Here is a 27,014-nt window from a genome sequence, read left to right on the forward strand (position 1 = left end):
TTACAGTGAAGGGATCAATGGTGGGAAGCCCCACGACAAGAACAAACACGGAAGAACCGATTGCTTGTGAAGAACTCACTGGTGAAGCGCTTTCCAGATGGCCTCATTTCTCCTCAGCTTGATTACAAGCTTCTCAAGAGAACCCCAGAATCAAAAACTCTGGGGACTCACCTTCACTTTGCTGGGTGAGAAAGTCCTTTGGGAAGTCTTGTTTCCTCACAGGAAAAACAGCAGGACAGATGACACATCAGGAAATGCTACTTAGATTCAAGCACGATGAAATTTTGTCAAGCAAAAATAGTCTTTATTCAAATTTAATGGAAACGGGTCACTATACTTTGCAAGACGGGGAAAAATAAAATTAAAAAAAATTTTCTTTTTTAATATAAAACAATATAATCACAATACCAGAATATGGAGCTCTACAGTTTACTTCCTATGGGCTATGCAGTATCAATTTCTCTTGACTGTGCTATTCACAACGTTGTTAAGTCCAAAAATAGGAAACCAAAGTGGTGGGAAACTGAAGACTTGCACTTTCACTACGTGGCATACATCAAAGGGCATCAATTCAAGGGCAAAACGGTTGAACTCACCACACCTACCTATGCCATCATTCCAGCCCGAGAAGCCGTCGGGGTGCTGAGCTCCCTTTAGCCGTGGCCAGGCCTTAGAGCCAAGGCATTTGGATGTCCTGCTGTGAGTAAAGGGAGGTTTGAGGAGCTGCTTTTCAGTGGAGGAGCGGGAGGCCTGGCGCCAGGAGGCGGTACCGAGGAAGCACTGAGATTGAACAATTGGAGACACACCATTAGGGGAGTTCAATGTACAGCGGTGAGGGTGTTCTACTTCACTCTTGTGCTACGGCTACCAACATGTACAAAAGACTTCTCGGCAGTTCCAGTGTGGCATAGCCAGTTAGGATCTTGAGTGGGACCTGGATCTAGATCGGGAGGGCGACCTGGAAGCAGACCTGGATGGAGACTTGGACCGAGAGCGTGTTTTTGAAGCTGACTTCGACCTGGAGCGCGACTCTGCAGGGAGACTAGGTTTGGATTTGGAAGTGGATCTTGACCTAGCTCGGGGCTCTGGATTGGGACCCGCATTCTCCCCCTCAGCCCGGCCTTCCCTCTGGCCAGACTCTGCCTTGGCATGCTCCCGCTCCTTTGACACTGAGCGGGATGGTGACCGGGAGTGGTCGGTGTCCTCCTTCTTCTTCTTGCTGCTGACCTTGCTGTCTCGCTTGCTGCTATGCTTGCGGCTGCGCTCACTTTTGCTGCGGCTGCGGCTTCGGCTTTCCTCCCTGCTTCTCTTCCTGCCCTTCCGCTTGTCCTTGCTTTTGCTGCGGCTGCGGCTCCGGCTGCCCCCTTTGCTGCGGCTTCGGCTCCGACTCTTGAGAAGGTTCTTCTCTTGGCTTCGTCTCTTCTCCTGGCTGTGACTCCTGCTCATGCTCCTTCGCTTCTCCTCCTCTGCTCTCCTCTCCTTGCTCCTGCTCCGACTCTTACTGCCATGGCGGCTGGGGCTGCGGCTCTTGGTTTTGCCAGCACTGTCGTTGTTCTGGAGCTTGTCCTCAGCATGATCTTTACTCTTGCTTCGGCTCTTGTCAGCACTACGGCTGCGACTGCGGCTCTTGTTGTCTTTGCTGGGACTCCGGCTTTTCTCCTTCTTACTGCGGCTGCGGCTCTGACTGCGGCTGCGGCTCTTACTGCGGGAGTGAGAACCTGACCTGGAAGACATAGGTGCTAAGTGAGTAACAGGTGACTAGACACTCTGCAAGTCAGGAAGTAAAGAGCGCACAGAGCACGTGGGGCTCGATCTAATGCATGGAAGCAGCCAGGACGAGGGAAGGTGCAGGCCCACCTGGATCGGGATCGGCTCTTTGAATGGCTGCTTTTGCTGCTGCCACTTCGGCTTCTGCTCTTCCGGGAATGTCTGCTTCGAGAGCGGGACCTGTAGAGAGAAAAATTTTGACAGGGTCTCATTAACCTTTGCTGGCCTGGAAAACTCACAGAATTCACCTGCCTTACCTCTTGAGATTAAAGGTGTGTACCACCACACGCAAGTGAGAAAACAAAAACTTTAAATTACCAACAAGGGGCTGCAGAGTTGGCTCAGTGTTTGAGAGCACTTGTTCTTGCAGAGGACCTGGGTTCATTCCCAGCACTCATATGGTGGCTCACAACTATCTTTAACTCTAGTTCCAGGGGATCTAATAACCTCCCCTCCTCTGACCTCAGCAAATACAAGGCACGCACATGGTCCACAGACATACATGCAAAGCAAAATACCCATACATATAAAATAAAACTTAAAAAAAAAGACTGCCAATAAAAGACTGTCTAGAGTGGCTCAAGAGATGGTTCAGCAGTTTGGACCACTGGCTACTTTTGCAGAGGACCCAGGTTTGATATGCAGCACCCGCATGGCAGATCACAACGGTCTGTAACTCCAATCCCAAAGGATATGATGCCTCTTCTGGCCCTGGCAGGCAGCAAGCACACACAAATGCAGACACACATGCAGGCAAAACAACCACACACATAAAGAACTTTAATTGTATAAAAAATAGGCTGTCTAGAGCAAACCAAGATATTTTTTTCAATCAAAAGCCATCTGTTTCACATAGCAGTAGGGCATAGTGGTGCATGCTCGTAATTCCAGTGCCAAGAGTCAAAGACAACATGTGAGCATGCTCCAGGTTAAAGAGACTTGATGACCTCTGCTATATGACTGAGCCGGGTCCTGGCCAGGAAACACTCCAGCACAAACACACCCATGGAGCAACCAGGTAAATAGGAATATCGCTTTGCTATCTGGTAAAGACCCAATTATATACTGTGTGTGTTCTTGGGGACAGTTAGGTAAGTGCTGTAACTTACGATGTGCTTCAGAACACAGTGCAAACACAAGAGTATGTAATAAATACAAAGGAAGGAAGGAAAACAAGGCAGAACCACTGCAATCGTATCCAAACTGGCCTTTCAACTTTGAGGTTTGAGAATGACCACAAGGAAAGGCATGGGGAAGCAGTGAAGTGCATTCAAATGGAAAGCAAACAGGAAAAGGCAGGAGACTGAAGATACAGGGCTCCAGTGACAGCAGACAGAATCAACCTGAGTACTAAAATCATGACTGTAGTGGAACACAACACACACACACATCCAGAGACACCAAAAGAGTACCTTTGTTGTTTCTAGACAGTGGTCAGTCACACAGATGCTACTTATGGTGCAACAGAAGTTAGGGACAGAGCACTACTTAAGGCTGTAGTCTTGTTGAAGTATGCCCTGTTTTTAATGTTGCAAGTCCTAGCCTTGAGTTCACAGGGAATTTAAACTGGGGGGAAATGCACTAGACAGCCTCACTTCAACACAAATGTATGAAAAGTTGTAGCTCGCTATCCTGGGAAAGTCACCCTTGCCTCATTCTAGAGAGAGCCCTGTGCACCCGTCACAATGGTCACCACTTGCTCACTGCCGGTTTTCTCCAGGGAAGGCAGGGACCAGGTCTGGCTGGTGACCTCTACTCTTGAGACTTGCTCATCAAGAAGAGTAAGCACAGGCACAATGGCCACACATGCATCTAACCCAGTCTGTGACTCAGCTCTCCAGAAGAAAGGTGAGGCCACTGAGTTGTGCCTCAGAAAAAGGACTTTACTTCTGTTTATATTTGTGATGTAAGAGTTCAGGAGTTTCACAAATAAATGTTCAGATCAAAGTCCTGAGTTACTGAACCGCATGGAATCATGCTCGGAGAACCCCAAAGGAGAGCAGGAATGGGCTGTCCATGCTGCTTAGTGAATTACTGTAGAATGCCCACTCACAATGTTAACAGTACCTTGAGTGACTCCGGCTCCTGGAGTAAGACCGGCGCCGTCTAGAACCTGGCTTGTCTTCAACTAGTCTGATTTTTCTGCCGTTGACTTCAGTTCCATCCAACTTTTCCAAAGCTCTTTTCATATCAGAGTAAGACACAAACTCAATCACCCCTTCATTTTTTCGTCCCTTGTGAGCATCTGCATACGTCACTTCTCCTGCCTGGCGCATGTAATCCTAAAAAAAAAAAAAAAAAAAAATACAAGTTAAAGTGCAAAAGGCAACTGAAACTGGTCTAAGTGACCATAGGCCTCTGTCTTCATTGTCTCAGGCAGTGTGGTCAAGTCGAAGAACAGATGTATGAATAAAGGAGAGGAATGACTCCGGGCAGAATTTAAGATGTAGGGCATTGTCTAATTCCCAGTGTTAGTGTGTAACACACTTGACAGACATTTGTGGTATGCGTTCATTTTGCTGAGTTCTGTCCTGACCAAGTTTGAAGACACTGAGCAGGTCATTTTATGGCATTTCCCTACTTGCTATATCACAAACATGTCTGTCAGTGTTTTAATATACCTAACATTCCTAGTCACCACCCCTGCATATTTTTGAAGGTTTCTCAATTATCGTGAGTGGAGGTTACACCTAGATTTTGATCATTAGTCATAATCCAATCAAGAATGCCTCTGCACAGAATTTGATTATTTGCAGAAGTATGGGTTCTGGATAAAGGGCTGGGGGCCATCCAAACTAGGACATTAGTCATAGTTAGACCAAAATGGATTACCCTGACAAGATGAGGGTGAAGACAACTGGTAAAAAGCTGGGCCAATGCTACTAGTTTTTAATTTCTATATGTGTATGAGTGTTTGCTTGCACGTGGCCTCAGAGGTCAGAAGAAGGTACTGGGTCCTCTGTACCTGGTTACAAACTCACATGCCTGGCTGACTGCTTTGAGTCACCATGTGGGTGCAAATGCAGCCCTGCTGAAGAGCAAGTGTTCTTTTTAAAAAACATTTAACTTTATGTGCACTGGCATCAGATCTCCTGGAACTGGAGTTACAGACAAGTGTGAGCTGCCATATGGATGCTGGTAATTGAACCTGGGTCCTCTGGAAGAGCAGCCAATGCTCTCAACCACTGGGCCATCTCTTCAGCCCCAAGAGCAAGTGTTCTTAACTGCTGAACCACCTCTTCAGTCCCCAGAGCCACTACTTTATTTCAGCTAGCCACGCTTCCAAATAGTGATGGATAATAGATGGCTCCTAACAGCAGCTTCATACTGATGCTCCTTCATGTTTTAAGTGTTTACTCCTAATTATAACCACATAGGCAGATATAAATAACTATCAATCTTACAGATATGGACAGTAAATTTCAACGAAGTTAACTGCTTAAGGTCAGTGAGATAGTCATTAGTGAACAGAGACCGTAAGAATCAAATATGGAATCATCCCCACCCCCATCCCGAGACAAGGTTTCTCTGTGCAGCTTTGGAGCCTGTCCTGGAACTTACTCTGTAGACCAGGCTGGCCTGGAACTCACAGAGATCCGCCTACCTCTGCCTCCAGAGAACTACGATTAAAGGTGTATGCCACCACCCAGATGGAATTATATTTTCATGAAGCAAAGTTAGGGAGAGCCCCATAGTATGGCTTTGAGTAAACCCCTATAAGAGTTGCCTCCTTCAAGTGTGGTACTGTATGCCTTTAATCACAGCACTTGGGGAGACAGAGGAGTTAGAGGCCAGCCTGGTCTATAGAGTGAGTTCCAGGACAGCCAGGCTACACAGGGAAACTGTGAAATTGCCTGTGGAACCAAATTCTCTCCTCTTCCTCTTTTTTTTTTTTTTGAGACAGGGTTTCTCTGCATAGTCTTTGCTACCCTGGAACTCACTCTGTAGACCAGGTGGCCTCCAATTCAGAGATCTGCCCAACTCTTGCTTCCCAAGTGCTGGGATTAAAGGGGTGTGCCCCCACCACCTGGCTTCGGTATTTCTTGAAAGAGGGGACGACCCCCACCATCTTTCTGAGATAAGGTTTCACTTCTGGAACTCACTATGTAGTTCTAGCCTCAAATTCATGATCTTCCTGCCCTGACCGCTTATCCAAGCATACTACACCTGACTGAGAAACAAAACTTACAAAAGAACACAGGCTAGACAGTTTCATTGTGCCGACCCACACTTGAAGCTGACATCTGCAATGTTCGAGCTTGGGTTAACAGAAACATGGGCTGTTTTAGCTTTTTCTATGCAGCTCCACCCCATTAGCTCCCTAGAACACTGTCTGCAATGGAAAATTCCATGTAATACAAACGATTCCTTGGAGCAGTTAGCCTCCTCCTATGTAAAGTAGGAGTGGTGTTTTGATGCCCTTTGTACTCCTATAGGACCTTTATCTGGAGAACTGCCCAATGCTCTGGTGGTTTTAACTCTGTAACCATTACACCGTGAATGCCCAGGCCTGCATAAATTGCTTATTTTCTACTCTTACCCATGCCCAACCTTATCTGAGAAGTTGATGAGGCCCAAACCTTGAGGTCTTGCCAGCTGCACCGACTTGACAAGTTCTCCACAATAAGTCTGTACTCTGTGCGGGTAGGAGGACCATATTTATCTCGCCCACTTCTTCGATAGCCATATCCACCTTTAGAAGGTTCAGACAGACGAATTACTACAGTGTAAAATGAAGATGACACAGCAGACTCTCAAAATATGCAACTTCATGCCCCCTCTCCAAACAATGGCATGTGTATTTTAACCTTAGGCTCATCTTTTATTCTAGAGTTTAAACATAAAAATTTAGCAAGCTATAACACATACTCGTCAGTTAATATTTATATTTTAAATTAGCATACATAAAAGATAACAATTTAGGAAAAGCAAGTTATTAAATCAGTTACTATTACTACCCATGGTGATTAAATTTTTTTGTGAATATTTTACATGGAGGGAAAATAAAGAGAACCTAATCTCATCTGCAGCTAAAGGGTTCTCACCACCCAGTTCTGAGTATGACTGTGGTCATCACATGGCTTCCCATTTTGGTCAGCCAAGGGCCACTCATAGAAGGGTAACCAAGGTGAGCAAATGGAACAGGTGGTCATTTTAGCCTCAAAGGATTCTTTTAATTAAAATTGAGATCTTTCATAAATATATGTGAAACAATTGCATTACAGAGGAAAACAAGCACATCATTAAACATTATGAAGCATTAAAACAAATTTATGCCATTGAGTTTTAAAAATTTACAATTCTGTATTTTAAAAGATACAATCTTATAGAAACAGCTTAAGTATCAGTACTTTTAAATAAAACATTACTTTAAAAATTAGCATCTGGGGCTGGAGAGATGGCTCAGTGGTTAACAGCACTGACTGTTCTTCCAGAGGTCCTGAGTTCAATTCCCAGCAACCACATGGTGGCTCACAGCCATCTATAATGAGACCCGATGCCCCCTTCTGGCTTGCGGGCACACATGGAAGGAATGCTGTACACATAATAAATAAATAAATATTTTTTAAAAAAAATGATAAAAATTAGCATCTATAACAAAGGCATGTAACTGATAAAAATATGTTCTTCAAATGCTTACTGCGTCCAGAACCGTAACTGCCATCCCGGCGTGGGCCTCGGGCATGCTCAACAATGACTCGTTCACCACAGAGGTCTTTGCCATTCAGCTCATAAACAGCATCATCTGCATCACGCAGATCATCAAACTCCACAAAACCATACCTACAAGAGAGCAAACAAAACCTGGTCAGCACCACTGGCAACCAGCTCCATTAACATGTCAGAAATCAACGAGGTTCATGCTTAGCACAGGCTGGGGTTGCAAACTAAGGGCCAAGTTTCTCTTTGTGTAGCCAGAACCACCTTGTTTTGTGCCAACAGGCAACTGCAAGAGTCAAAGGCTGTGTAAAGTCTAGCAGGAAGCAGCAGCAAATGCTTTCAAGGGCTGCTTGGGTTAAGGAATCAAAACTCTGCACTTCCTGGGACTCGATCTGTGATATTTTAAACACCACATGAAAACTCACCCTCTGGCAGTTTTACATGTGTACCTTAGGTGCAGCTGGGCCTCCACTGATGCACTGTTTTATTAACTGCTAAATCATGTTCAAAGTATAAAGCAGGTAAAAGTCACATTATCTTAAGATTCTTTTGCCAAAGATTTTTTTTTTTGAGAGTTCCTGTATTCTACCTAAACAAATCAGTCACAATTGCATTAACTGTTCTAGAAATTACTGGAGAAAACACCTGGAGTTGCTTACTTCCCCGTGGGATTCCAAGTTCATTTCCATGGTGTCTGGAGATAGGCTGGAACTGTCTACACACCACTGTATAAGAGCCTATATACTGTATTACTAGATACTTTCGAGAAAAGATATGGTTGGTGGTTTAATACATGTAGGGTAAACTGCCCCCCAAATCCTGTTAATGCCTGCTACAGACTATAGTTTTTTAAGCAAAGTACAGAATTTGTAAAATACCTACAAGCAAGGTTAAATTCTCTTGAATGAAGATTTAGTTTGGTCTATGAAAGACCTGCTTTGTGAATACTGTCTGTATTTAAAAACCAAAGTCATCCTTCGGATCCTGCCCTGTCACAAAGGAGTTACAAGCCAGTTCTTTAGATTCTTGCAAGCTGTGCACAGTGCAAACAGTGTTTGTTCTTCTTTAAACACAATGACACTGGACACAGGCCACAAGACTTGCCAGGAACAACAACAACAAAAATCTCAGGATTATTTTTTCTGTGGGGGCAGGTAGGGTTTCACTGTGGAACCCTGGCTGGCCCTGAACTAAGTAGCTCCCCCCTTCCCCGTGTGTGGATTACAGGTGTGTACCACTGTGTCTACCTAGTCCGGTTTCTTGAGTTGGTGATCTATTAGTTAAAATGTCAAATTAGAATGCAAAATTGCTGAAATTTACCTTTACTAAAGAGTTCTTTCCAAACAAATCTCTCAAGGTGACAAGGTTTAGAGAGTTAATTTTTTTAAATTACAGTAAAAAAAAGTATGCATCATGGCTCCTGTGTGTAGGTCAGAGGAAAACTTGTGGGAGTTGAGTCTCTTCTTTCACCACATGGGTCCTAAGAATTGAACTTAGGTAGTCGGCCTTGGTAGAAAGCATCTTTATTCACTGAGCTTGGTGGTCCCCTTTTGTTTTACAGGGTCCTTTAAGTGGCATTCAAACTTTAAGAAAAAAAATCTCCATTAAAAAAAAAAACAAAAATAAGAGACACCTACTTAACAGGAAGTGTTTTCAGAACACCTGCTCATGTAGCTCTGTGGAATCTTTGAAACAGGCTTCCACAGGCTGGAATTAAGAGTACAATAATAATAATGGTCTTAAACATGCTGTTGCATTTGTCAAGGCAAATAAAAGAAAGCCTTCCTAACTACTCATGTTCAAAACTACTAGTCACTAAAAACCCTAAAGGGACACTATATTGCAGCTGCCTTTCCCCTTCTAGGTAAGATGAGTCAACAGGAAAGTGATTGTTTTTGAGATCAGGTCTTGCTATAGCCCTAGCTGGCCTCAAACTCATAGAGATCCACCTTGCCTCTGTCTCCAGTGCTGGGATTAAAGGTGTGTGCCACCATACCTGGCAAGGTAAAGTTTTTCAAAAAGCAAATTAAAAAAAAAAAAAAAACCAACAACAACAAATACAAACACTACTTTACTTTGGCTTGGTTTAGGATCTTTTAGAGATCATAAAATACCAAAAAGATCCAAGTATGGTCCTTTCTCTAACTGTGTAGACCAGTCCTGGACCAGCTCTGCTCTCCTCTGCTCATGGCACCAGGTGACAAGCAGACACCAAGTAGAAAGATAGGCAAGAACACTTGTCATGGGCATGATGAAATGGCTTTCTCTCTTTAAAAGGTATCCACTGGCTCAGCACCCGCCAATGATCAGAAGAGAATTAATGTGAGGTCACAACAGCACCAACTCCTAAAGACTAAACAAATCAATTACAGGAAAATCAAAAAATATTTTCCCCAAATACTTAAGGTTTATATTACAGATCACAGAATCACAAACCCAAGACCCTAAGTCCTGCAGGGCAAATGAGGCAAGAATCCCAGCAGCTGTGGGCCCAGTGAGGCTTCAGCTTAGACTCCTATGTGATGCTGTTCTCAGCAGAGACCACCCCATTCTATGGCTTATATGCAGAGCTCATGTGACCTTTCAGGAAAGCAGTGACAGCCTACTTAGGGGAGGCACAGTCATTTAAACATAAATCAATGCTCAGATAGACCAATCTCTACCATTGAGGCTGAAGTAAGACACGGGGACAATTTATGATGCCAAAGGAAATTGTTCCTGTATTTCCTAATATTTACTTCTAAAAACTCCACAGGGGGTCATTTAGTAGCCTTTATGGGGGTACTTATTCAAATAGTTGACTTAAGGTCCAATTTATTTCACAAGAAAGCTTTGGTGACTCCTCCGTGAAAAGCTTAAAAATCTATTTGGAGCATTTTAATGGCAAAGTCCAGATCAAAGATCAAATCAGACATTAGATTGTCACTTCCCTATGCCAATGGCATGCTGGATGGAGCTGAAATCACAAAAATACTATGGAGAAACGGTGGGGAATTCTGGTTCTGAGGATGGAACAAACATTAGGTTAGTGTATTTCTACCAAAATGCTGTCCACTCAGCTTTGCTTTCTGTGAGCAGGTCCAGTGAATGGCCCCCCAAGGAGGCAGAAGCCTGGGCAAGTAATACAATGTATTCATCAAACAACCTCTTATTCTAAACAATATGACTTTAATATTCATAGCACTCAAGAGTCAGGTACCAGTAAACCCAGTTTCACAAATGAGAAACCGAGGCACAAAAGTTAAAGAACTCTCTCATTAAGAACTCAGCAGGGCTTTTGTGCGGAGTTTTGACTCACAACTATATTAAGATGGTCAGCTGGACTGGCTGTAGGCCCAGTTCTGTAAGGAACAAACTTTACAGCAAACTTGTTTGTGCCTAATCGCCAAGGAAGAGTATATGCTACATACAACTAAGGTTTAGTAGCCTTTATGGGGGGTATTCAAATAGTTGACTTAACATCAAGAGTATACTAAATGAGTGAATAATTTAAAATTTCAAAATTGGGCAGGTCTAGACCAAGAGAGAGTAACACCAGAGTCAGGGATAAATTTAACATTTTATTATCTAAGATGTCTTTTAAAACTGTGGTTCCCAAATTAGTTTAAAAAAACTTAGCAGTCCTTCAGCTAAATTTTCATATCTTCAAAAAGAAAATCTAACAGATTCTTCAAAAACCAACCTGCACCCTTCTTTAAATCCCCCCCCCCCCTTTTTGGAGACAGGGTTTCTCTATGTAGCCCTGGCTATCCTGGAGTTCAGACATCCACCTGCCTCTCTGCCTCCCAAGTGCTGGGATTAATGGCATGTATAACCACTGCACAGCTAATAAATGTATTTTTAAAATTAAATATTGACATGAACACCACCTATTTTGTACTTCATACCAAGTAACACAAAACTGACCTATTCTCAAAAAACCATCAAAGTTCTTTGGAATTTCCTGTCCAGGTATGGAGGGATTCTGAGGCATACGTGTGACTTTATCACATGACAAAGCACCTGGTGGGACCTGTAAGTCCCACAAAACACGACTTGGACAGATAAATTTCTCTAACTATAAACCTGCTGCTGCTGCATTAAGAACACTGTTAAAGAGATTTTAGCATGAGACTGATGAGTGTGAGGGAGTTGGGGAGAAGGAATTTAAGTGAAGGCTCTATCTTGCAGAGACTGATTAAAAACCCATATCTCAACTTCCTCTACGGTGGCAGCCTTTTATGCTTTCTTCATGCTATGTGTAAGCACTACCACACACACAACACTTCAATTAAACACAAAATTTTCCTTCAGTGATTCTCTATTGCTTCTTTGCCAAAGTGTTTCCCATGGCCTTGGCATATCCTGACAAACACAGTCAAAAGAATGAGGGGGAGGGAAAGCTAGTATTACTTTCTCCTTATGAAGCCTTATGATTCTGAAACAACTCCAGTGGGTACCTGGACAGCATAAAGCAAAGCCATGTTGCACCCATGGCTGCTCGGATTTTGGTCCATTCTCACCCCTGGAATGAATGCTCTAGTACTGCTCAGTTATTGGTCAAACTGAAAAAGTACAACTGGAATGACATATTGATTTCAATACAAGGTCTCTTAAGCTATCCATTTTAGAAATGCTAGTCACATTTCTTGCAAGAGTTATTATCACCCAAATTCACAATGCTGCCAAGCAGGCTTTCTCTGACCCCAGTACTTGTAAATACCAAACAAAGGTCCTGAACACCACGAGGTTTGCATTTTCCTTGATGTTTCACGGAAGAGGTCGCCACTTATCTCACCCTCTTCAGAATAGTTTATTTAGGGTTGTCTGTCCTCCAAACACCCTCACTCATCAGAGACTGGAGCACAGGCCTAGGGGAGAAATGATAAGCACGCTGGCCTGGAGATGAGCTACTCAATGACTAATTGAGCAGGTTTGACTAGGGGGTGCTGCCGGGGAGTGGATACAAGGAGCAGGGAAAGCAAGCCTCCATGCGACTGCAGACACCCACCAACACTGCTTACCGAGGAGCATGCCTCGGATGGTCTCTCAATAAGGAAATGTGCCCCTTTCCACAGTGGATCTCTGCTCACCTTTGTCCTAAAACTGTGCCACATGCTTTTCTTTGTATGTGGACAAGACAGTCCTCAGCCAACCATCAGCAGGATGTGAGTTTTGCTTTCCCAATGTGGTGAGCCATTCCCACATTCACTCATTTTCCTTGTAAGAACCGAACCTCTCCATGGCTGGTCAGGATTAGGGATGTTGCTGTAGCCAAGGAAAAATTTTCATCTGTTGAAGTTAACCCACAGGGTGGCTTGAACCCTCAATCTAGAGCCAGTAGCACTGTATTTTGAGGGCAGAGCCCTTAAATCTGCCCTGAAAGAAATGGTATTCAGTGAACAGGAATCAAACAGCTTTTTTTTCAAAGCACTCAGTTGATCCTAGGCTTCAGCCAACTTGGGTCTTAAGAAGTGGAAAGGGCACTGACAGGAAGGACTAATTCTTGACAGCTGCATCAAGTGCACGGAAACCTGCAGAACAAAGACAGTTCTACAGCCAACTCTTGTGGTCAGGTGAGGCCGACTTGGAGAGGCGTGTGAATGAGAACAGTGTGACTGCCCTGACTCCACGGGTCTGCAGCATTCCAGGGCACCGGCAGCCAGGCCCTTCCAGCATATTAACCAGTGTCACATTTACTGCTTAGCATCAGTGGTCATGGGTGTGAACTGACTTCCACAGTGACTGAGGGAGTTTACAACCCATAGTGGCAAGCTGCTGCTCCAGGAGCAGGTTCCTGAGACCCTTTCCTATTCTGAGACAGGAAGGAGGCTGCTCTTGGCTTTCTGCCCTCCCTTTCTTTAGTCTCAGAGGAGGGAGGGCCATCAAGGCCATCCAGAGAAGGTGGAAGACTTACCCGTGCTCACTCAGTGGCAGAGCTGGGGTGCGACTTCAGGGCTCACCATTACCCAGCCTGGGGCTCTTTCACGTCGGCAAACTGGCAGTTCCCGCACACCAAGAGCTCTCTGATTAGAGCTAGTGTGGATTCCTGGTCTGCAAACGGTTGGCCACAGCTCAGTCTGCACTTGATCTTTCCCCACCTTCAAAGAAGAAAACCTACCTCATGATTTCTCTCTTCCAGAGCCCCTGATCACCTGATTCACTCCCAAAAACCTTGCAATCATTTCTGACTATCCTCCTTTGGTAATCCACTGCAGCTACTGTCAAGTTCACTAGTTTTCTTACTGCGCTGGGTCCTTGGGACTGTTTGTGTCTGATCATAATTGCAGACTACAGCTATTTTCACTCAGGCAACTTGTCTCTTTTGTTGTAGTGGGGAAAGCCAGCAGCGAAATTACTCTGTTGCTTAGAAGTCTCCTAATATCTTTATGTACTTCTAAACACTCTGACTACATAAGCTGAATCCTTTCAACCTTGCTCATGGCTGAGAAGAACCTTCTTCAGGAAGCCCCAGAACCTTGCATGCCTGATGCTCATCCAGCCATTTCTCTAGTGCGTCCGTCAGTATTTTGTCTTATAAGGCAATGCTTTTCTTTTCAAGCCCTGTTTCTTTTGGTTTGTATTATCTCATCAATTATGAGGGCTTTCACATAATAAAGGCTAGCACCTATTGGGTATTTAGCACAGTGCCTGGCTCATAATAAAGACATATTTTATTGTCTATAATATTTCATTTGTAACTCATAATAAAGGCTAAGAGTGAATTATTATTTTCACTCATGATGAGATAACTAGGCACGGAGAGGTCAGGCAGCTTGTTCACGGTCAGGGAGCATTTAAGTGGTGGAGCTGGAGGTGAACCTAGGCTCAGGACTCTTGAATCCCAGCTTTAAGACACAGATCCCAAAGCCTTTGAAAGGCTTTTCTTGTTCCCCACAGTCCCGAAGAGAATCTTTTCTATTTAATAAGCACTGCTGCTTGACTTAACCATAATCTAACCTCAGATAAGCCAGGTGGTAGCAGTTTTTTGGTACAGCAGAGTGAAGTCTCCAGAGAAAAAGGACATTGGTCTTGGGGTAGGGTGAAGCACTCTAAGCTGGGGCATGAGACAACCGGGTTACTTTCACTCTTGTCTTTTGGTTCCCATTAGCCAGTGTCAGCCATCTGGTCCTTCCGAAAACATGTGTGGGTTCAGAACATAACAGACTAGAAGAATAGAGGAAAAATAAGATTATTCTGTGCAATCTCCATTCTGGAGGTCCCGCATCAACCCCTGCAGTCTGTCTTTGCTTCCAAGGATCAGCAAAAATTAGATAAGGATAAAGGTACTTGGACCTAGTTGTGGTGACATGAGTGATCACCAGAGACATTACTTAAGGATACATTTAATTAGTTTTGCAAAGGAATGGTGACTGGGACCAAAATATTTGTATATTTATGCATGAATATTAGGAGAAAATAAATGGGCCAGAAGTCAGTATTAGGTTTACAGACTTCCAACTAGAACAAAACAGTAGCAATGGATGATACAACATCTAAGACCTGATTTAATTTTAATTCCAAGCTACTCCACCCCATCAGGACGCTTTCTTCAAATTCCTTTGTAATATTAACCAACTCCTATTTTTCTAGATCTTGCTATGTGTCAAGCATTACAGGAAGCACTCGTTGCTTTACTCACCCTTCCCAATTCTGAGGTCTACTGCTATCTCCTAGACAGAGAATTAAGACCTGGGTCTCTGACTAAGGCTATTCAAAATTCTCAGACTCTTCAAACTCTGATCCTAACCTAAATCCTACACCCCATCAGGCTCTGCCACCTCCCAGACCAAAAGAAAGCAGTCCTTAACAAGCGAATCTGAAGGAAAAAACAAAACAAAAAAAAACCCCAAAAAACAAACAAAAAAACCCCCAGGGGTTCAAGGAGCACAGGCCTGAGAAGACAAATGCCCACATGTTGAGCACAGTGAAGGCAGAGATGCCAACCCTGTAACTGTGTGAACACTATTCAGTTGTAAATGTCTCCTACTAAGTCATTAGTGGAAGCAAAAATAACTATAAAAGTTTCAACAGTTTGAGGGCTCTGATCTCATCAATGGATTAATCCAATGAGCTCATAATCCGATGGACTTACTAGGAAGTAGTGGAAACTTTAGTGGGTTTGGCCTAGTTGGAGGACATGGATCATAGTATGTATTTGGAGAATATATAGGCCCTTTCTTGTTTCTGTCTCTTGGTCATCACAAGGTGAGCGTCTCTATCGCCACAGGTTGCAATTGACAAAGACATTCTCCTTAACAAAGGTCCATAGCCAAGGAACCAGCTGAGCATGGACTGAAACTTCTAGTATGGTGAATTAAAACATATCTTTCTCCTTTTAAGTTCATTTGCTTGGGTATATAGTTACAATAATGAAAAATGACTAACATGGAGTAAATCGTTTGATGACAAAAAAATCTAACGAAAAGTAGCTAAATTCAAGTCTCCAGGTTTGCTTTGATTTTTAGCTGGAGACTGAACCCAGGGACTTAGGCTTGCTAGGCAAACATTCCACCACTGAGTTAAATCCCCAACCCAAGCCTGGGGTTTAAGCCACAGCGTAGCTACCAGGAATCTCTAAAGGAATATTTATGTACCGAGGTGAGAAAAATAGAAACAATCATTATAAAAAACTAAATAAAACTTACTCTAAAGTAGATGATCCACCTGCCTCTGCTTCCTGAGTGCCAGGATTAAAGGTGTGCCCTATCACCTCCCTTGAAACAACATTGTTAAAGAGCTAAGTGCGCTAAGCCGCTTCACTGCTCTTACCATATTCTTAGCCTAGGAAATGGGATGCTTAGAAAGCAACACATTTGTAAATAATCTGTGGATCAAACTATACTAACCATAACCTCCTTGCCATTATTAAATAGTTAAAGTCAAAAAGCTGCTTTCCTTAAAGGAGTATGAGGCAGCTAGGGTCCAAAATTACACCCGTGTCTCTTTTTCAATCTTCTGACACTGAAAGGGCCTCACACTAAAGTTCACGAAGCTCAAACCACAAACTACAAACAAGATTACTGACCTCATTACTATTACCAGTTCAGAACACATTTCTTAGGACACAAAATGACATGCACCACTATGTCCATTATACCCCCTCACCAAAACAAGGACACACTCAACAACAGTGCTACCCAAATCTACACAGAAAGTGGTCCATCCTCTCAGCACACTGGAACAGACTGTTTAAACTCACAAGGCTTCTGCCTCTGGGAGCATCTGAGCTGTTCACAGACCTTTCCTAACTGGCCCTCAGTAGCTGTCTATTCTTCTTCCCTTCAATTTTGTTAAAGATGCCAATGCCATTTCTTGGAGATACATTTCCCCCAAACTGGCCATTTCATTATTTTAAGAAAAATTTCAAGTTCTTTTAGATCTGTTGCTTCACTGCACATGAAGCCTGTCGAGTCTTGACCATCTGGTCAGGCTGCTTTCAAAGTTCCCCTCAGTCGCCCTCTTCTCTCTAGTTCTTGGAGGTCTCTTCTGGCATTAGCGCCATGTCTGGCATTAGCTATCACCTCTAGCCTGGGATTTCACCTCAGCCCAGAAAAGGTATCCAGAGCACAATCCCTTCGCTTAAAGGATATTCTAAGAACAGAGGCTGTAGGAATGGCAAAACATTGAAATATGTGCTGATCCTGACACGCATCCTACCCCAGGTGGTCATGACAGAAAAGCCTGAGGAGGGTTAACCTAGCACTCCCCATCCATTCTCTGCCCAAGGCCAACACTGTAAGTACAGTCTGTCTCACTTTAGGTTCTTCGGCTTATTAGAAGCCTCTAAAAGACTACAGGGTGAACAGGCCAGAGGACCCAGATTACCCCTCCAGGCAGGAAAGGAACAACAGTAGAGAAGCTTGACTGACTGTCACAGCAATGCCATAGTTTCTAGAGCTTTCAAAAATTCATTCTGCAATTTTGGCCTGTCAATCACATGCCTCAGTTTCTATAGTTGCACAGACCAGGGATACCACTTGTTTATAAAGTGCTTTCATACAGTCAGTTGAAATAGAAACTATGCAGCTGGTGAGATGGAACAGTGGATAAAGGCATCTTTCACCAAGTCTGACAACTTAAGTTGAATGCTGGGAAACCACAAGGTGGAAGGAGAGAACTGACTCCCAACAGTTTTCCTGTGATCTCCACACACGTGCTGTGGCATGCCACACCCCCATAAATGGACTTAAAGAGAGACTATACAAATGCAAGTTGTTAATGTTTTCTACTGCTTAAGAGCTCAGTGTTAGCTCACACATTTACAAGTACCATTCCTGATATTTCTTTAGGTATGTGGAGCACTTTTTGGAATACCTGGAAGCATTCCAAATCTCCAGGAACCCAAACCACATCCTGTCTACATTCTGTGCTCTAAGAAGAGCTATCTCACACAGCCTTCTCATTTGAGCAGTCATCTCAATGAGAAAAGGAGGAACAATATACTAAACGAAGAATGGAATTTTAAAATGTCTTGACCAAATAATTACACGTCACGTTTATTCATAACACAAATCAGGAGTCTGGCAGCCAAGAAAAGAGAACTGAAGCGGGGTAATTTATGTTAGAAATATTTAGATATAATTTAAAGTATAGTCTTGTTTGATATTGCTTTCTCAAAAAAGTTTAAATCTCTCATGTTGTGGGAAAAGAAGTAACGTAGGATTGATTGCATCTGTAATAGTTATAAGACTACCAAAACAATGACTATTACTTCATTTGGGATTCTGTCCTGTCTTTTTTTTTGGTTTTTCGAGACAGGGTTTCTCTACAGCTTTGGTGCCTCTCCCGGAACTAGCTCTTGTAGACCAGGCTGGCCTCGAACTCACAGAGATCCGCCTGCCTCTGTCTCCCGAGTGCTCTGTCCTTTTCTTTTTGTAAGAACAAGGTCTCACACGGTCTGGGCTGTCCTCAAACTCTGAGTAGTCAGACACTTTGCTGTACTTCTGATTCTGCTGCTTCCACCTCCCAAGTGCATTACAATCAAATGCTACCACACCTGGCTGAATTTGTTGTTTACTGAAACTGAATTTTTTCCCTTTCCTTTTCTTTCTGAGACAAGGACTAGTTAGTTACATTGCCCAGACTGGCCTTCACCTGAATAGCTGGAACTATCCTATCAGAAGACACCGCCACATTGTGCTTCAGGCAGCAAAGATGTTAATAGCATGGCTCAATGCCAGTGAGGTAGCCACGATGTGTGCATTCTTAGCTTCTGCTGGTGTTCTTGTAACTGGTGTGGTTCTTTCTCTTTTTGAGATAGGGTCTTACTATGTGGTCCTGGCTAGCCTGGAACTCACAGAGATTTATTTGCCTCTGCCTATTGGGATTAAAAGTGTGCACCACCATGCATTAAGACTTTTGTGTGGCCAGGCAGTGGTGGCACACGCTTTTAATCCCAGCACTCGGGAGGCAGAGGCAGGCGGATCTCTGTGAGTTCGAGGCCAGCCTGGTCTACAAGAGCTAGTTCCAGGACAGGAACCAAAAGCTACGAAGAAACCCTGTCTCGAAAATCCAAAAAAAAAAAAAAAAAAATTTTTGTGTGCTCACTAATGAATTCTGTTCCATGAAATATGTCTTAAGACAAAATGCAAAAAAGGTTTTCATGCATGATATCCAACAAAGGGTTATTTATTACAGCTAGAATTAGGAGACAATCTAGGGAAATAATTTAGGCAAAGCACAACTCAGCTAGACAAGGAATTTTAGGCAACCAACAGTGAAGATTCCAATATAATAAGAAAATTACACAATACAAAAAGTAGCACACAAGACATGGGGCTATACCTTAGTCGGAGTGTCTGCTTAGCATGCATGAAACTCTGGGTTTGATACTTGGCATAAAATGGATTAGGTGGCCCGTATCCAGAATCCCAGCACTTGGGAGGGAGAGGGCAGGATTATCAGAAGGTCAAGGTCATCCTTGGGCTAGTATAGTGGGTTTAAGGCCAGTTTTGGCAACAAGAGAGTGTAGTCCAGATTGGCCTTGAGCCTTGAACACACGATAATTTTGACTCAGCCCCCTAAATGTTAGGATTACCATAATATATCATCAGAAAACATCAAAAGATCTATAATATCTCCTTTCTGGTTTTTCTTTTCTCCCTTTCGTCTTTTTGAGACAGGGTTTTTCTGTGTTTAACAGCTCTGGCTGCCCTGGAACTTGCTTTGTAGAGATCAAACTGGCCTTGAACTCACAGAATCCACTTGCTTCTGCATCCCAAGTGCTGTGATTAAAGGCATGTACCACCACTGCCTGACTTCCTTTCCGGTTTTTACACTGTCTGAATTACCTACAAGCTGCACATAATCTCTAAGTCAAAAGTTATGTTGTAAAGTTCTTAACTCTGGTAGGCTAAATGAAAAAAAAATCAGTTTATTGAAAATTCAGAAAACAAAGAGTTCTTAAACAAGGGAAGTAAAAATATTATTTGGGGCTGGAGAGATGGCTCAACAGTTACTAACACTTTGGCTGTTTTCCGGAGGACCTAGGTTCAGGTTCAGTTCCAAGCACCCACATGGTGGCTCACAACTGTCTGTAACTCCATTTCCAGGAGACCTTGTCTATTCTGGCATCAGACCCATGCTGCACAGGCACACATGTAGGGAAAACACCAGCACACATAAATTAAATAAAATAAAACCTATTGGTTTGGAAATCAAGGGCTACCAGAAAACATAAAAATGCACCCCCAAATCCTAAAAACGTGCAAGAAGTTTTACATAAAAACATTCTCTAGTGCCACATAAAATAGCGAAAAATCAAAAACAATCTAAATGTCAGTTCTAACTTAGCTTTAAATGCAAACCCTAAAACGAATTCATATACAGCAATTCTATATAATCATTATAAAGTCGAACTACAGAGGCTGGAGGTATGGCTCAGCAGTAGAGTGACTTGTCTACCATGCATGGAGCCTGGAGTTGGATCCTTAGCACAACAGAACACATCATACAAGGCAGGTTGTTGAACTTAGAGAATATTCAAAGACAGACCAGGCTTTTAGGCAAACAGGCAGTAATGTGTCACATGACCCTAAGTTGGTTGAAAAAGGAAAGAAAAAAAGGGGGAAGAGAGACAAGGAATATATGTATGCATAGATGTATAGCTGGGCATAATGGCGGATCTCTTTTAGTTTGAGGCCAACCAGGTCTACTCAGTGAGACCCTGTCTCAAAAAACAAAACAACCACCACAACAAAAAACCCAAAAAAATTAAAGAAAGAAGGAAATGTATGTGTGAAAGATTTAGATGTGACAAAAAGTTAGACCATGTGCCCCAAATACAAGCAGAATCATCTCTGGATGACCTTTTGCCCTCCTTCCAATATTAGAAGTTAAGCAATGTAAAACTGTCATAATGGGAAATATGTTGTATTTTGAAGAAAAAGTAAAATATGATTAATTCCTAACCAGACTCAAATGATTGAGAGACACAGTTCAAGTGGCACACTACTTTTAAGACTGGAGGATGATCTTAAGGTGGTGGGACTTTGTTAGGGAGTGTATAGCTTTGTGCCATCACTAACAGCAAAGCATTTACCTGCTATTTGGCAGCGCTCAACTCACCAGAAATCTATTACCCGTAACATTAGCTTAACTAGACCTCCTTCACTCTCCCTCTAAAGAGCGAGCTCCTGGGAAGGCTTCAGTCCATGGAGAAAATGCATGGATTCCTCTCAGCAAATAAGGCCCAGTGGCACTTGATTAGGATAGGGAAACACAACAGGGACCTAACTCACTGCAAGAGTTTTAAAACACACACACCAAGCTTCATACTACTCTAATTTTAAACAAAGGTAAAGACAAACCTACCCAGTAGAATGAAATGAAAACAAGAAAACCAAGCACCAATCCCAAGTTTTCTATCGAAACTCTAGCCGTCTACCATTTCACCGTCACATCAAACACAGCTCCGGCATTTCCAGCTCACTTTCCCTTGAGTGCTTGAACTTAGGACTTTAGCCAGCTAGCTAAAGAAAGAAAATCTCAATGATTTGGGAACCTATTTTTCTAGTTCCTAAGCAGGTAAATCAAATCACCTAAGGATGTATTAAGTTTTACTCAAAACTAAAAGACCTGTGACTGAAACTACAAGATGTCTGTGGCAAGAGAGAAAATTCTGTACATAAAAACAAAAAAGTCTAGACATTACAACAAAGTGATTTACTGCTAAAAAAGAAACTCCATACTACATGTAATCAAACTCAATAAAAGCCACCATAAAAGCTGAAGGGACAGGAAAAGGTACTAGTAGTTTTGTCTCTTTGAGACACTCCCAGAATTCAATCTTGGTTCACTCTTGCCCAGAGTGGCACCAGGTGGTCTCTGAGGCAGGTAGGTGTAAGGTCAACACAGCCCCAGGGAGATTTGCATCACACCTGTAGTCCTAGGAAGAACCATCTGTCTCCAAGTTCTCTAAAACAGAGGCAGGTTGCCTGGCTCAAGGAAACACTGAAGTGCTTGTATACACAAAATCCTCTCCTGGATAGTAAATCTCTATTTTGCAAGTAGAAACTATGTTACCCCATTACCTAATTAAATTCTCAACTTTACAACCCATCTGCCAACACCTACAAGATATCTCACCTTAATAAATGTGAACAAACTCTCTAGCAATTCTTTACAGTCCTATTAATCCAAAACCTGTTCTAGAGTTTCAATCCAGAAGTGTTCAGACACTTCCCTGTAAGGAAGTCCACCACTGCCCCAGGTTGAAGACTGTGAACTCACACCCATAGCTACGTCTCCTATTCCACTTCCTTCAGCTCCCCAGCATCTCTAACACATTGTCGTCCTCTTCCCTCAAGTTATTTTCTTCTGTAATGATTTCTGAGTGATACTAGGTCATACTGTATGGAATTAAGATGTCTGTCCCACCTGTCTTTAAATCTCAGAAATACTTTGCACTCCTTAACTCAACCTTGATCTATAAGGATGGATTTCGTGCACATCATCCATCATCCGGCAATATAAGAATGAGAAGCACCCAGGCAGTGAGTGTCTGTCCTCTGAGCACTCCCCTGAATTGTTCCATGTTTCCCTCAAAACCTTTGAATTCTATTCATGATTTAAAATTTAGCGTAAAACTTTTTTTAAAAAATCTTTTTTATTTTTATATTTATCTTTTAAAATTTATTTTTATGTGTATGGATGGTCTGTTGTTTGTCTGTGCACTGCAAGCCCTGCCTAGTTAGTGCTCAAGGAAACCAGAGGAGTCAAATTCCCATGAACTGGAGGGCCAGTTGTGAGTGCTATATGGGTGTTGAGAAGTGAACCCAGGTCCTCTGGGAAGACAGCCAGAGCTCCTAACAATGGAGCCGTCACTCCAATCCCCTAGTGTAAAACTCTTAATAGCTGTTTCGGGTTTGGTGTTACTTTCTAGATCCTCATGAGGCTTGATCCAGCTAGAAGGTATCATACAAATGGTCCTTACCAGACCACCTTTCCACCAATTAAAACATGTGTTTCTGGACACTTCTCTTTCTTCAAGTCCTAGTAAATCCACTTCAAAGCTCATTTTAAGAAAAATCTGTTCTGGGCTGGAGAGATGGTTTGGTGTTAAGAGCACTGGCTGTTTCTCCAGGGGACCTGGAGTCTATTCCCAGCACCCACATGGCAGCTCACAACTGTCTGTAACTCCATTTCCAGGGGATCTGACACCACAAACAAACATGTAGGCAAAACATCAATGCACAAAACAAAAATAAACAGTTAAAAAAAAGAATCAATTTCAGTAAACTATTCCACATTTTACTTGTCTGAGTTCTAACTGAGAACCAGTATTCCTTGATTCAGTTTAGTCAGGAACAGAACACTTCTGCTGCCTTACTCAATCATGAAGCACATGCGGGCATCCTGTTGGGGGTACACATCTGAATCACCCTTCAGTTTTGCCCTACTACCTTTTCCAACTCTCATCCACACCCTGAGAAAACAGACCTCACCAAATAATACACTGTTCTCAAACACTTAGGAGCTGACACACTTCCTAATAGGACTTCAGTACAGTGTACGGCCAAAGTATCAACCGAGAAAACAGGTTCAGAGTAACTAAGTCACTTGCTTAAAGAAACGTAAACTGAGGACCCAGGATTTGACTCTCACTTATCTAACTTCCAAAACCCATGTTTCACCCAGAGTTATTCTGTCAACTTACTTGGGCTGTAGGGGGAAAAAGGGTGGGTGGGTGGGGATAATCTCTCACATGTAAGGTAAGGACCACAAAAAAGCAATCCTCTCACGTTGTCTAATACTTTCTGTAAGTTCACTCAACAAAATAAGAAACTGTCTAAACCCTTTATGCGAACCCAGTAGTCTGTAACATTTCACCGAAGTCTTGCTCTCAGCAAGGAGATTCTTCTAAGTATCAATTCGAAATCCAGACAGTCTGAGAACGTGCTGGCTCATGTGCAACTCATATTAAGGTATATTTCTTCTCAAATGTCAGTTACCACTGGTCTCAACGGAACAACGGCAAAGTCTTAGAAACCAGCCAAACAACAAAGGCAACAAAACTAAGGGCTCCTCAGGCTTAGTGCCTCCAACGCCGTTCCGCTGCTTAACACCTTTCAAGTCCGACTTAGTATTCCTCAGCTCCCGAGCAAAATATGCGAATATCTTCTCCGGGCTGCACGGCTCACCCGTTCCCCCTGAACCCAGCTGGTAGCCTCGGCTAGCCCTGGTCCGCCAAAGCAGATTAGGGCTACACGCCCAGACCGCACGGGGGAGGCTGTTAAGCAGGCAATTTTGAGATCTGTGTCTCCACCTGCACCAGGAGTCGACGCAGACCTGGCCAGGGCGGCCACTACCCACTCGGCAAATCCTCCAACAGCAGGCATCTTCTGGCAGGTCGGAGAGCCAAAACCCCAGCGTGGAAACTCTGTACGGACTCCCCCAAGATAACGAGCTAGCACTTTAATTTACTCTCGTAAAGGGAGCGGGGAAAAGCTTTCAGCGCGGCAAGACGATACTTTCGAAACTGTCACTACACTACTCAAACTAGAGGCTCCCGCCCAAAAAAAGTGTGGCACACAGAAAAAGCCAGCGCTCCGGTCCCCGGAAACACGCGCCGGGAACCCTCCGGCTCGGCCGGGCAAGCAGGCGACCAGGGAGAAGGGAGCCGGAAACCTCGTCTGCTCCCAGCAGCCTCAGAGCGGGAAAGGCCCACCTCTCCCCAGAGACGAACCAGGCCTCGGTCCCGCGGCCCAGCGAGGGAAACCCAGGCCTCCCCGGCGCCCGGAGCCCCAGCCCAACCCGGGCCGCCGTCCCCATTATCCCGCCACCACCCCCGCCCGCGCAGGCGCAGTGGGAGTCGGGCCTACCCGCGCCCCCGAGGCGCCGCCGCCATGGCGGAGCAGAGGAGGCCGGCGGCGGCTTAGCGCCCCAGAGAGCGCTGCGTTCGCGTCGCCGCGGCCTCCCAGCCACCGCTGCGGCCCTGTCAGCCCCCCGGCCGGGCCCTCCGCCGCCCTCCTCACCCGTTCTTCAGATCCACCTCCAGGATCTTCCCGTAGCCCTTAAAGAAGCGCTCCACATCGCGCTCCCGGGCCTGGTAGCTCAGGCGGCCGATGTACACCCGCGGCATCCCGGCGGCGGCTGGCCCCGGCCCCCCTCAGGCGGCGGCCGGCGAAAGGAGAGCGCGGCGGCGGCGGCGGCGGCGGCGGCGGCGGTAACGGGCGGGCGGCGGGACGGACGCAGCCGAAGCCCGGCGACGTACGCGAGCACGCAGCTCGAGAACGCGCGCCCCCGCGCCCTCCCCCCACCCCGGGCGGAGGGGAACGGGAGGGAGCGCGCGCCCGCTTCCCGCCCGGCCAGAGCTGGGGGAAGGGCCTTCCTGGAGGCGCGCCGGCGCGGGGCGGGGCCTGGCCGGGTGAGCGACAGCTGCAGCACGTCTTCTCGCGAGCTCGGCGTGGCGTCGGCACTTCCCCCGGAAGTGTGCGCGGGTGCGCGCCGAGCGGGTGGTCCATCCTTTGTCCTTTTCCCGAGTGTGTTTCTGCGTCCGAGCGGTTTACGGGTCAACGTTCCGGGTGGGAAGTTTGTGGATCCGTGACCTTGAGCCCATTTCCTTTTCTCAGGTCTCTGGGCCTCCTTTATCTTCCTTGTAGTATTGTCTTGACAGTTATACTAGGTACGTAAAACTGTTCAAATAAACGATTCCTTACTATTTTGCGTTGTTGTGGACCTGACCCGCAAGTGCTCTACCTCTGAGTTACATCTCAGATTATTATTTTGGATACAAGCTCTATTGTCCTGGCCATCCTAGAACTCACTATGTAGACTAGGCTGGTCTCACAGAGGTCTGGCTGCGTCTGCCTCCCGAGTGACCACTTTAATACGTTGCAGCTAGATGAGGCACGACAGGAAAGTTTTCTAACCTTTAAGAATGTAATATATAGGTGTCCACTGTGCTGCCAGAATAACCAAATGGCATGGACGTGCTTGTTCTGGGTCATAGTGAACTCAGTTTTGATTGGTTCCCTTTCAGTTTTACCCAGTCACTGATGGGTTTTGTTTCTCTCAAATTGAGAATGGGTTTGCATTCTCAATTCAACTGATGTTCAGTGTAAAGTTTTCCCTTTTTCTCTTCTGCTTCCTTAGCGTTCCTTCCCAGGAGCAGTTCCTTAAATATTTTTATTAATTTACTATACAGCTTAGGTTTTTTTCATACAAGAACTTTCTATATCAAATGGCCTTGACTTCCAGAAACCTCCTGTTACAGCCTTCTAAGAATATATTTCAGGTGTCACCATACCTAAATTTTGGCTATTTTGAAAATAATTCCAGAATTTCATGAAAAGCACTAAGGATCATTTTTGTCTCATAACACACCTTTTACTTTATTTATTCTTTTTTGGATTTTTCGAGACAGGGTTTCTCCGTAGCTTTATGGTTCCTGTCCTGGAACTAGCTCTTGTAGACCAGGCTGGCCTCGAACTCACAGAGATCCGCCTGCCTCTGCCTCCCGAGTGCTGGGATTAAAGGCGTGTGCCACCACCACCCGGCTAACACACCTTTTATACACAATAACTTACATAGTCACACAGGGTCCAACCTTTGGGTTTTATAACTGCCACAATCAGTGACCATGTAGGATCTATATAGGAATATCATTAAGGACATATCTAATAGAATACTTGTCTAACCTAGTTTGATCCTCAGACAACTAAAGGGTATGAGCATTTTATTTTGGGACAGTCTCAGTATCCCAAGCTGGCCTTGAATTCACAACAGCCTCCTGCCACAACTTCTTGTGTGCTGAGAATGCAGGCATGTGTCACCATGCCTGGTTTAGCATGTATAACTTGGTAGCTGTTGTGTCTCATCAAATATTTTGATCTCTGTCAATCCAGCGAAAGTGGTATCCTCCAGGCTATTTAATGAAGAAAGGAGTGAGCCTTTCTTCATGTTCTCTTCTAGCCTCTAAGGGCATCCGCACACACTTGGTATACACACCTTGACACATTTTCTTTTTTTCTTTCTTTCTTTCTTTCTTTCTTTCTTTCTTTCTTTCTTTCTTTCTTTCTTTCTTTCTTTCTTTCTTTCTTTTTTTTGGTTTTTCGAGACAGGGTTTCTCTGTGGCTTTGGAGCCTGTCCTGGAAGTAGCTCTT

The 27,014-nt window shown here is 44.2% G+C and overlaps 1 protein-coding gene across 1 annotated transcript; it reads right to left on the reverse strand.

Moving 5' to 3' along the window:
* Positions 1-278: 278 nt before the first annotated feature.
* On the reverse strand, positions 279-25,214 carry Srsf4 (serine and arginine rich splicing factor 4). The gene is made up of 6 exons (XM_057783893.1): positions 24,885-25,214; positions 7,409-7,551; positions 6,348-6,460; positions 3,835-4,049; positions 1,858-1,947; positions 279-1,723 (listed from the first exon to the last, which is right to left on the reverse strand). Exons 1-6 carry the CDS (start codon positions 24,989-24,991, stop codon positions 916-918), a joined length of 1,476 nt encoding a protein of 491 aa, XP_057639876.1. The 5' UTR covers positions 24,992-25,214; the 3' UTR covers positions 279-915.
* Positions 25,215-27,014: the final 1,800 nt, after the last annotated feature.

This window comes from Chionomys nivalis, chromosome 11 (genome assembly GCF_950005125.1).
Source record: "Chionomys nivalis chromosome 11, mChiNiv1.1, whole genome shotgun sequence".
NCBI classification, from domain to species: domain Eukaryota; kingdom Metazoa; phylum Chordata; class Mammalia; order Rodentia; family Cricetidae; genus Chionomys; species Chionomys nivalis.

Excerpts from the sequence above, each read along its gene's own strand:
- Srsf4 (XM_057783893.1), bottom strand. The coding sequence starts at position 24,991 with ATGCCGCGGGTGTACATCGGCCGCCTGAGCTACCAGGCCCGGGAGCGC. Across the intron at positions 7,552-24,884 it reads GAGGTGGATCTGAAGAACGG|GTATGGTTTTGTGGAGTTTG; the intron begins GTGAGGAGGGCG and ends GCTCTCTTGTAG. Across the intron at positions 6,461-7,408 it reads CAGTTACGGTTCTGGACGCA|GTGGATATGGCTATCGAAGA; the intron begins GTAAGCATTTGA and ends AACCTTCTAAAG.